This window comes from Lineus longissimus, chromosome 8, assembly GCF_910592395.1.
Source record: "Lineus longissimus chromosome 8, tnLinLong1.2, whole genome shotgun sequence".
Classification (NCBI taxonomy): domain Eukaryota; kingdom Metazoa; phylum Nemertea; class Pilidiophora; order Heteronemertea; family Lineidae; genus Lineus; species Lineus longissimus.
The window spans coordinates 19573172-19585560 of NC_088315.1; the positions used below are offsets into that span (position 1 = coordinate 19573172).

Consider the following 12389-nt stretch of genomic DNA (forward strand, 5'->3'; position numbering starts at 1 on the left):
ACTAGACGTTTCGGTGGATTTGCGAAAACTCCATAAGGGCTGTCACGCGGATCATTAGTGTTGACGACCACTTACGCTTCACATGGCCGTCGTCAGTTATTCCCATCTGATATTGGGCAGGCGTTGATATTGGTAGTGCGCGGTTTAAGAACTTGCCCGCTCTCTCTGCACAATGGGTGATAATATGAATAAAGACTAGCAAATGCTTTTATCTAAAACTCCATGTACATTTACACTAGGCCTTTCTGTACACAATTGAAGTAAAAGCATTTGCTAGTCTTTATTCATATCACCCATTATCGTAGACGCGGTCACACGGCGGTCAACCACCGGGTCGGGAGCTTTCAACTGGGATTGACGTCCGGGGATAAATCATTGAGCAAAATTAGTGAAATAAGCATAAAATCCAATAAATAAATCAGTAGGCCTACATTGTGATCGGTCTGTCGTGCCATATGTACATAGGCCTATCCAGCCAACACTCCGGACGCAGTGGACCGGCCTTTCGCCCTAAGAAAGATCAGGATGACGAAATGGACTGCATCTGAGTCTGATCCAGACATGTACCTTTAACTGAAAACAAACCTCCGATCGATGAGACCAATGGTGAATGGCTAGAAAGACCAAGTTCACAGGGAACTCTGGTTGATTTTGGTAAGAGAAAAGACATTCCATTTACTATCTTTGTCAGCGATTTCTCAATGGTTGGTCCTAATACCTCCATGGTCCTGGTTAAGCCGGCGAGCATATACGCGCGGGAGGGGTATATCTTTGGGAACGAGTTCAAAATTCTTAGTTAATTTTTTTCCCGGCGTTCGGTTCGTCAGCTCATAACTGAATGCGTATTGCAAATCATACATGTAGATATAGACAGGTAACCATATAGACATACGCAATTTTCATCTCATCCATTTGGAAGTGAACATGATAACATAGGCTATAGGCCGCATCTCTCGAACAAATGATTGATGGTGTTGCTATTTTGCTTTCAAGCTATCGAAAATTAAACGTATTGGATATATATCATCACATTGAATGAACAATCTTCACCAGAAAGGTTTTTCCTTCAGAGCCATGAATCAACATACTCAAAAGCATAACTGACCGGAGCCCAAAAAATGTATTATAAAACTTACTCTTAATAGGATTCGAACCCACGACACAGTTGGCGACACACCTCTGTCAGTCCGACGCGCTATGCTCTGGGCTAAAGCGACTATTGAATATTGAGGCCGACAACTTTGGAGCCTTTGATACGGAGGTTTGATCAACCCCTTCTTAGACAATTTGCGCATGTCTCTGTCACAATTAACCGTTTGCGCATGTCTCTGCGACGTCACTGCGAATTTTAAAGTGCGTAGTGCTCATTCATTCATCTGTGACTGTCACCATGTTGTCAACACGGTGGAGCAGCAAGGACTGATTCGGCCTGGCTGTGACCGTCCCAGCTCTCTCATCATAGCCTCCCAGAGTACCATCCCCCGGCCGACCCTACCATCGCAGACGTCAGAACAGCTCCTAGGCGATTTTACAGAATTAGCTTTTTGAAGTTCCCGCGCCAAAATTTTCCTGGCCAACCTGGATTCCATGCCAATACCTCAATTGGGATCGAGATTGCACCGTAAACATGGCGGACAAGGAACGCGATCCGACGTGCAACCCTGTGCAACCACTCCTTGAAAAGGTAAAATAACTAACCAATGTTGCCATTAAGACAGTCTCCCAATCCAGTATGATATTTTCTACAGTTGTGGAAATTTTCATTGCGATCTTACTGTTAGTTGTTGAAATAAGGGCACGTCTCTGCCCGAATTTTCCTGGAATTCTGCCCTCAAAGACAAAGTCAACAAAACTCCAGTGCAATGCATTGCATGCACACATTATGATACAATGTATTGCAGCTGATTCTTGCGTTGCATTTTCAGGCTCATTGCATTTGGCTATACATCTATTGTACAGTTGAGGGATCAAGGCCCCCATGCCCATGGATGATCATCATACAAATTTGTTACTGCCAAACAGGCCAAAAAATTCAGAATCGATACTTTAGATGCCATCTCTTTTTCTCTTCAGGGGTCATTTAATCGGCCACTGGCTTTGAATTGACCAACTTTTATGTCTTTTTAATAGGATGATGATGATGAAGAGAGCTATGCAAAGCCATACCCGACAGATCCCAACTATAGCAAGGATCATCGGGTGAATGCACCCCCTCCTCCTCCTGGGCAGCCACAGCCGTCAACGGAGGAATACGCTACCTTTGACATTGTCAAGGCAACCCAGTATGGCGTGTATGAGCGATGCGTTGAGCTTATCGAAGGAGGGCATGACGTCAACACACCAGATCTTGAGAACGTCAGTTTGTTACACTGGGCAGCGATAAACAACAGAGCTGATTTAGTCAAGTATGTTTCCTTTTCCGGTTTGGAAATCTCAGTCTATTAAAGGGAACTGGAACCGCCGAGCGATTTATTCAACTTTTCGACTTTCACCGCCCGAGAAAGTCAAACTTCCAACTTCCTATTCGAGTTCAGATTTGTAGCTCCGCCCCCAGTGCCCGAGCATGCGCAGTTCAATTTGTTATTATTGAGAATCATGTGAGAATCACGTGAGTCATGCGATCTTTCATTCATGAGTTTTCGTAGTAAATTCCATAGTAGTGACGTCACTCAATGATGGACAGCTAGACGCCATGTTTCATTCATGCCTCGTTCTGATCACCCGATACGCGGGAAATGAAAACGAGGTCATACGAACGGGCTTGGTGGTTTCAGTTCCCTTTAACCTCTTCCCACGCCCTATTTTGTTATGAACTTTTGCTAGTTTTATGGTTTACTTGTAGGAGTAGGAATTCCGAGGAGTTATGTGAGCAGCTTGTTCCTCCCTATTCAGAATCTTTGAATAGTATGCTAGGTAGACAGTACATGTATATCGAGTGACTGAAAGACTGAAGAAGGTTTTAATATTTAGGCAATTTTGTTCATCTATCCAATAGATCAAATGTGACCCGTTCCAGCAAACCAGTCGCATGTCCCTCTGAGCTTGGCAGGTTGAGACGGACTGTTTGTTCATTTCACTATTGTCTGCCTTTTGTGAAGTCTGACAACATCAATTTCTTCTATTATCTCCAGGTGTCATATTAGGCTCATCTTATTAGCGACATGCGACTGGTTTTGCTAGAACGGTCACAAATTGACTTCTGTAAATGTAATCAGGCCACCTGCCTTGTAAGGACCCATTTTGTCAGTCCCAGTTGTGTCCTTGATAGAGTGGGTCCACAGTCATTTATGAGAACAAAATAATGTCATTAGTTTGTCTGGGGAGATTGAAATAAGTCTGCCCACCAACGCAATCCGAGGCAATTGTAGCCTTTCTTTATTGGTGCCACCTCTCTCTCCCTTTCAGATATTATATATCAAGAGGAGCCGTTATAGATAAGCTGGGAGGTATCTTGAATTCTACCGCTCTCCACTGGGCTACGCGACAGGGCCACCTTGCCATGGTTGTCATGCTGATGTCATATGGGGCCGATCCATCAATCAGGGATGGTGAAGGTAAGTCGATAAACAAAATGCTTGTACATTTCATTGTTTGATGGCGTAGTGGCACAACAAATATGCTAGGGGGCGCACCCACTTACTCATGTAGATTTGCGTCTGGTGCACACCTCCTTGGATCCGCACCAGAGTTCTGCTGATTCATTCTCAAGTTGAGCCACACCTTTTCCTCTTTTCAATCAATCTCCGTTTTCTCTTTCTAGGCTGTAGCTGCATTCATCTTGCTGCCCAGTTCGGTCATACGCCCATCACCGCGTACCTCTTGGCTAAGGGCCATGATGTTGATCTACAAGACAGGAACGGCATGACTGCACTAATGCATGCCGCTATGAGGGTTCAAAAGTAAGTGGTTGCAATAGGATTCTGTTGATCTAATGCTTTCAACTAGGAATTATCATGGATAATGAACTTATCATGGATATAAATGGTGTAAATTATCATGGAAAATGAAATTATCATGGATATAAATGGTGTAAATTATCATGGATAATGAAATTATCATGGATATAAATGGTGTAAATTATCATGGATAATGAAATTATCAAGGATATAAATGGTGTAAATTATCATGGATAATGAAATTATCATGGATATAAATGGTGTAAATTATCATGGATAATATGTTAGTCTCTGTCAATTCTTGACAATGACATGACTTACTGAGGTTTATAACAACTTTCCTTTCTCTTTTCATGTTTTCCTGAACGTATAATATTCACATCATTTAATGTCATTTGCTTCACAGTCAAGATCCATCCCGACTATTGCTGAAGTTCGGTGCCAATGTTCACCTGGTTGACAAATTCCATAAAAATACTCCTCTCCACTGGGCCGCTAGCTCGGGCAACTATATTGTGGCGTCGTTGCTGAATGAGTATGGCGCGAATCTGGACGCCGTTAATGATAAGGTATGTGAGTGTTGCCAGTCACTTTTGGAACTTTATTGTGGTTTGATAAAGTTGCACTGATGAATGATTTTTGGCGCCATTGTACCCACAGGAACTTTTCAACAAAATGGAAATTACGCATTTTTGAAAAACGAACTTAGATAAATTTTTGCTTTCTGTTGTGTTGGCTGCTGTTATGGAACCAGCTCCCAAAGCAGATACAGGACTCCAAATACATTGACACATTTATAACACAGCTAAAAACCTACCTATTCAAGTGATCATAGTCCACTGGTCTGGTGATACATGTAGAAATTTTGGTCTGGTGGCCCACTGGACCGAATTGGGCAGCTGCCCTCTTCTTGATGGTTTGCTGTAATGGCTGTAGGAGTAGCTGATCATTCATCAACACATTTTTTCAATCTCCAGGGCGAGACGCCGCTTCAGGTTGCCATGGCGCGGAAGAACTACTGGGTTGTTAAGAAGCTGAAGGCCTTCCGTCTCGAGAAGGGTCTCGATAGGACAAACTTCATCGATGGACTCACAAACAGCTCGGTAAGGACAGGGTACCAGCAAAAGTCTGCCACGTTTTCTCTGAGTCTGAATTTTGACGGATTCCTTAGTGAAAATCAGCGCTGCCTATTTGAATGCTGATACCCTGTTGAATCTTTTGAAATTGATGGCCTGTAGATCCTTATTGCACTGATTTCTGAGAAATAAGTACGAACTTTTGTTTATGAGTGCAATCTTTTTGCAGAAAGTCCGAGAGCGTGTCATGTTCTTCTTCCCGTTCTTTTCCCTGTTTGTCGTCGGTTACATCCCCGAGTTGGACGAACCTTGGTACATCAAACTGGTCTTGTTTGGAATCTTTATATTCATCTGGAGACTCGTAGGAAGGTAGGTATTATCATTAAGGAATAGACATAAAGGTCTCACTCACGATGACATACAGTAGAACCTCTTTTAGCGGACTCCTCTCTAATCAGGTCACCTCTCTATCAAGCTTTTCCCACCAAATCCGACGCCAAATTGCGTCATCGAAGGGAACGTCTCTCCACGAAGAGCGACGCCACGTGTCAACCCGACGTCACCGAATCCACGGATGATGCAGCGACTTCAGGACAATGCAACGGTATTGACACTGATTGACGCATCGCTCAATCACAACGGTCTAATTCGCGAACGGGACAAGTCGGCCCTTTTTACATTTCACAGTCTCTATTAAGCTTGGCTGGTTTAGAATTATTTAGGTCTGTTGTAATGATTTTATCTGTTTTCTCCAGAATGTTCTTTGACCAGCGATATTCTGTCAAGATGCCGGTGGCGCTGTATCTGGCTACGAAATTCTGGATGTACTTCACGTGGTTTGCCTACTGCTGGCCATGTATCCTTTTCACTGAAACAAAATATGGTAAATTCACCAATATTAGCGAAGGCATGGAGCATTTCGTATCTTCTCACCCCAGGCCTTGATATTGGAGAAGTTATGCAGGCGTGTAACACAAGGTAGGGGGTGGCCGGCAACTAAAGGTAGAGTGGCCTTATAGAAACCTTTTACAAAATCTAGAGCAAGGTAGGGTAGCTCTTCCAAGGTAGGATGAGACGCCCTAACAATTGGCCTTGTTGAGAATACTGTAGTTCAAATCTTTTTCTTTGAAATATTTACCTTAACCTCGACCAGATGTGAATTCTTTGGCGATCATGATTCCGTTCTCTCTCAACACGGTGTTCCTCATGTACAACTTCTGGAAGGCATGGAAGACGGACCCGGGCGAGGTCGTCTCCAAACCTGACGAGCGCATCAAGGTAAGGCTTGCCCAAGACTGAGAGTCTATTCTGTTGAGGGGATTGATAATGTCTTTGCGAGTTCTTGCTAGTCTGAGGACTGACACAGGACAGAACTTCCCGAAGACTATGACCTACCTTCCTTGCCTTGATCACCAGAAGAGTATTGGCCTCAGTTGGTAACAGCTGTGTTATTTTGACAAAATGTTTGCCACCGGTCCTTTGAGAGTGAAACACTTCCACATTTTAAAGAGTTACTCCATACCGATAGAAACCTCACAACATTCAAATTCTTTTCAGGCGATTCTAGAATTGACGGAAACGAACACTTTGACGTTACAACAGTTCTGCAACACCTGCCTGGTGCAGCGTCCAATCAGATCGAAGCATTGTTCGATATGTAACCGCTGCGTAGCACGATTTGATCATCACTGTCCCTGGGTGGATAACTGTGTGGGTGAGTTCAGAGTTGAAGAAAAATCACGCCTCTTGGGACATAAGTGGGCTGGGTGCAGTTGTATGCAGAAATGAATGCTCGGGAATGATTTTCTCTTTTCTAAATACAAGTTTAAATTGACCTTCTGTATATCGCAGGTCGCAGTGATTTAAATCACTCGTAGCCAGTTTTCTGGTGTGGGTACCATGTGTATGCGCTCTTTGACTAACTGTTTTGTTTCAATTGATTTCAGGCTTCAAGAATCACAAGTATTTCGTAGGCTACCTCTTCTTCCTCCTAGGAATGATCACATGGTGTATATATGGATGCGGAACTTGTAAGTTGATCATTATCTAACAATTTTGTTGTTGTGTTGGAGTAAACCACAAAATTCTAGAGCCTTTTTTAGCAATTCGCCAAAATTTCAGAAAATCAAAAAATCAAAAAATTCTCTTTCAATTTTCCGATCAAAAGATATATAGTTTTCCTGATTTAGCATCTAGCATATTTGCAAAATCTGGGGAAATAAAACTCTCACGAAAATTTGTGGGTAGTGCAATGCTGCAAGGCTGTTGATAGCTGGGCCGGGGAATGGGTACCTGAAGCTAAAATTTCGGATAGGCTATTTGGAGTAGTATGTGCCTCATATGAATGATGTGCTGCCCAATGTCACAGCCTCTTTGTAGATCAGTGTAAGTTGAATAGTGCCAACTTACTGATAATAAATTGTCAAATATCATGTCTCCCATCATAAAATAGTCGTGTATTTTGATATTGAAAACTGTTTCTCCTGTTTCAGTCTGGCAGCATGAAGCTGGTATTCACTACAGCGTCGACGGATTCTGGGGTGTCGTCAAAAAGATCGTCTATGTCTCACCGTTTGTGTCCTGGATTGCTTGCAATGCCATGTTACATTTCACTTGGGTGTCGATCCTTCTAGTCTGTCAGCTCTATCAGGTAAGCGGATCAGGGAGACCAGTTTGTGTCCTAGAGCAAGACACCCAACCCTTAATTACTTCGTCCTAGGGCTCCGTGTACCTGGTGTCTTTGCCTGGGCAAGGAAGACTCCACCAAGTGAGGAAAGTGATTAGCTTGCTATGGACTCTCCCTCTGGCCAAAGACAGAGTCACTAGGCCAATAAAACCAATTGGTGCCTTATCGTGGCAGGTAAAAATCCTTATCCCACCTTTCCAGTGGAAAGTTTAACCCTTTTCTTGTCAAACTTTCAGGTGGTGTACTTGGGTATGACGACCAACGAGAGACTGAACATCAAGAGGTACACCCATTTCCACACAGCGAAGAAGGGCATCTTCAAAAGTCCGTTCACGCGTGGAATATTCAAGAACTTTATAGATCTGCTGGGGTGGCGCTGCGGCGGGATTTGTCGTCCGGATGGCACTGATTGGATGAAGAAATATGACGTGGACGACAACACTTCGATTAAGCCTCGTGTGACCTTGAATCAAGGTCGTGATAATTATCAATATGTGTAGATAGCGTCAATGATATGTACCGGTAAATACTTTGACAGTAGATACCCAGTTTATGCTTTATTGACGATTGCTGGCAAGAATTTGGTAAGTGCCACTTTGGGTCAGTTCTCTAAAGAACTACTGTCATTGGTTTATTAAACTGATGCCTCTTAGAGCATTGCCTTTGAGTCCAGTCAATAGAGGGCAGTCTGATGAACAGATCTCTATTTTGTTGAAACTGGCACTTTCTGGATTCTTGTACGCATACCGTCAGTTATTAACTTTTTTCATGAGTGACCACCGCAGAAAGGCAACTTTTGTTGCATGCAATCATGATCATAGGGTCGCAACAATCTAAAACGCTTGTCTGCATGGTGCACAATGGATGAACAAAGAAACTGCACCACCATTTTGAAGTTTTTGCAAGTCTTGAGACTTGGTCTTTGCATGCGTAACTTATGAGACAGAAAAACTAATCTCAACCAAACCACCTATTAGAAAACGTTGATGTGTTATAGAGTCCTATAAATGAGAGATCTTGTAATTATGTTTTTGAGTGTATAAATTAATCGTCATAGAGAATATGAATAAACATGTAGAAGTTGTAAATTATTGAAAAAGTAATATGTCATCATTAAGTGTTGGAATTTTAGCACTATTTTTGATGGAGATCATCGTATAAAAGATAAGTTCTATCGCACTTGGCTTAAATGAACAAAAATGTTTATAAATCATTGTTCAAGTCACAAATTTCTATGGTCATTGTGTTGCCTGTTCAAAATACTACTTCTGGTTATTAATAAATTTCAGTGGAAGCTTTTTTTATTGTTTGTGTACAATACATAGTTACACCATCTATTATACTCTTTTTCTACAAAAATATTACTTTGAACACAAAACGAATTCAAGAGTAAAAATCTTGACAATATATCATATTTATATTCAGTTTTGTATTTTTATGAATGCATGTAGTTAGTTGCTCTTCAATCTGTCAAAAGGTAGCTCTGTCGTTAGCGAAAATATTCTAATTGCCAAACATTGGTCATGGGTTTGATTCTCTTGGACTTTTTGAAGTGACTTATTGGAGTTGTTATTCTAGTTGTAAATATGCTAGCTTTTACACGTGTTTATTCAAAGATTTATTTGTGGATATATTCTTTGATTTATTTTGAGGCGTAAATGCATTAGCCAGTTTGCATGTTTCTGGTTTTTAGTGCCGAGAGCCTCCCTTCAGCATGCAATACAGTGAGGTGTTGTGATCGCATTGGATAGAACGACTCCACTGTCATTCAAATATTTTTGGGGTTGGTAAAAAAGAGATGTGTGTAGTCTGTCCCAATGTGTAGCTTTGGGTTTGTTGGCCTATTACTGGCCTGGGCGATGCCATCCCTTAGATACATGCAGTGTTGTCGTTCGGTGTCTTTTGCAGGCAAATTATATAGGAAATCCCACCGCCCTTATAATTGGAATTGCTTAGTCATTCTGTTTATGATAGTTTCCCCATTTCTGTGGGAATGAGAATTGCAACAAGAATTTTCAAGGAGAGCACTTTTGTGAGAATGAGTTTGAATTTCATCTGATTTCTTCTGCAATAGTATTGTAGTCTGTTTGTGAAGTGTTGGATTGCTATTTCTTTTTGCCAAAATCTGATTTCATTATTTGTAGATTGGGTCATCTCCGTGACCTGCTAAAGTTATCAGGGACTCAATAATATGGACGAGCGACTTTTGTCAAACAATCATGATCGAAGGTCGTGGCAATTAAAATTGCAAGTTTGCAGGGCAGTTCAAACATCCCTAATATGAAGCAGATGTGTTGATTTCCTTGGGACGAGCATGAGGTTTGAGTATAACATGCATTTCTATCAATGTGAAGGCATTTTACCAGTCTTAATTGGGGTATTGGACTTGTAATAGACATGGTTATGTTTTCAGCCTACCATTTACAGTCCTGGTATTCGTGTTCGATGTCACGAGATGAATTTGTTTCCGTTTTCCTCTGACAGAGTTTTTGTGAGAGAGGGTCCTAGAGTTTCCTTTTTTTTTCTGAATGTACATTTTGCTGTAGTATTAGGTCAACATCTAGTCTGTCTTTGAAGTTGTACTTTGAGAAGATAACGAATTTATTGTGAAATATAGAATCAGGTTATGCTTTGCAGATTGTTGTTTTTCTTCATTTGTTTAAGGCCTGTCTCTGCATGACAACATCATGCTGCTTATTTTGCACATAGTCTTGGTTATTTCACCCTGGGTTGCCCATTGACGATACTCTGTATGAGCACTAGTGAGAGATTTCATGAGTCTTTCCGTACTCTTGGACTTCATGTTTACTAAAGTCCACTAAAGAGTAAAGGTTAAACACAAAACTGTATCAGGATGATGACCACTGTTTCGTCCCAGTGTCCTCGAGCAAGACACCTTACAATGAGGTTCTAATTGTGACTAGTCGCAGCAAAATTAGGCTTATGTCAATTGCACAAAAGATGAGCCTACATGACACCATGAGATCATGGGAAAAATGGATGTGCTCAGATTTCACGAAGGACCAACAACAGTGAAATGAACAGTCCGTCTCAACCTGCCAAGCTCAGAGCAACATGTGTCTGGTTATGCTGTGATGGGTCACAAATGTCCTAATTGTGCCTGGTGCCAAGGTCAACAGGGTCCCATCAGAGTGAATAGTAGTCAGAGATCATGGGTACTTCTCCCTGGATGGCGTCGCTGGGCCAATACATCCGACCGCCCACAGATCCTAGGCACGGTTGGCTCTGTAAATTTTTTCCTCCTAGTCACTTTTAGCCATACTAGTTGGTACCCGTTCGTACTGGTAGGGGCGTTGTCAATTGAGTATATCTTTGAACACCCACTGTCACTACCCCGAGACGTCAAGTTAGCCCAAGGTCTACTGAGTGTCGCATTCCCCGAGACTTCTCACCGAACGCATGTCCAAATGACCGAAGACAGATATAGATGTGCGATCCACGGCTGACTCGGAAATGAACACGGGGTGGTTTACCATGTTAAATGGAGTTGACTGAATTTGAGCAAAAAACACTTAAAAAACTCGGGAAGATCCCCAAATATTCCTTGTTTCGGTGGTGCAGCCGCAAGATAGCAATGACAGTAACTCATAGTGGAAAAATCACGTCATTCGACCAAAGGAGTAAGCTGAAATTCGTTTCTCAGTGCTCTGCGCCCAACTCCGAGATTTATAAGCCCCCCTTTAGGAGGGGCTCTTAAGATACACGTGTGTGTGGGAGTATATCCTGATTTGATGAGAAATAAAGAGAGTAAATATTGTATATCCTACAAACAATTTTTTTTGGTATTTTTCTGAATTAACTCCGTTGAGTTTACCGATTTCTCCGCGATCTTCCGGTGGTGGTTGCTATCCCATTGGTTGAAATTAATTTAAATCTTCATGGGAATTCGCTACATCATATGCCTAAGAAATTGGCCAATTATATTAATATTTTTATCAGAGAAATATCCGTCCTAAATAATGACAGAAAAGGGTGGTTTATTTCAATTTTGTGTCGACATGATCGAGGTCACGTGACATAAAAACAAAACAATCGCACACACACGTCCAAAAAAGGCACTTTAAGAAAAACAAATACGTTTTTCCAGCTTAAAACCACACTGACGACTAAGTTATATTGGTCTACTGCCCAAATCTGAAGTATCAAATTGAATCACAAACTAGAACTAGCTCTATTTAGCTATAGTTGCGTGAAAAATTCGGGTGAGCGACGTACATTCTGTACCCTAGCGGCCAATAATTAAACTACTTTCAGCCGTCTGCTCCGGTCTCGTTAGGGAGTTTTTCCCAAATGTACGCGATGATGACGTGCCCCATTAACAGGACGTAACATCTATTTTAAAATGCGTTTCGAAAGTGAATGCATGAGGACAACCCATTTGTGTCGTATATCACTGGAAACGCCCGATTCCCGTGAATAAGGTCAATCACAATGTATTACATTACCAAAACAAAAATGTGTCGGAAGGAACTATATGGATGGTCCCATCGCACCCCCCCTCCAGCAGTATGACACAGAAGGGCTAGTTGACTGTCCACCGGGGGGGTTTGGGGGGAGCTTCCCCCAACGCACTGGTAAAAACCTATGTCGACGGAGGGGGGTTTGGGGGGTGTCCCCCCATTGCAACAGCTGTAGTTGTTAGAGCTTGCACTTAACATATGCTCGTAGGGGGGTTCGGGGGAGCTCCCCCGACCTAAAGGGGGGCTCACT

General features: G+C 42.2%; 1 protein-coding gene across 1 annotated transcript; it reads left to right on the forward strand.

Annotated features, from left to right (window-relative positions):
- The first annotated feature begins 1596 nt into the window (after positions 1-1596).
- Positions 1597-10294, forward strand: LOC135492546 (palmitoyltransferase ZDHHC17-like). Its single transcript, XM_064779089.1, has 13 exons — positions 1597-1684; positions 2131-2405; positions 3406-3554; positions 3761-3899; positions 4303-4465; positions 4874-4999; positions 5202-5341; positions 5728-5828; positions 6126-6250; positions 6530-6686; positions 6919-7002; positions 7465-7622; positions 7895-10294. The coding sequence occupies exons 1-13, from the start codon at positions 1628-1630 to the stop codon at positions 8156-8158; spliced, it is 1938 nt and encodes a 645-aa protein (XP_064635159.1). The 5' UTR covers positions 1597-1627; the 3' UTR covers positions 8159-10294.
- Positions 10295-12389: the final 2095 nt, after the last annotated feature.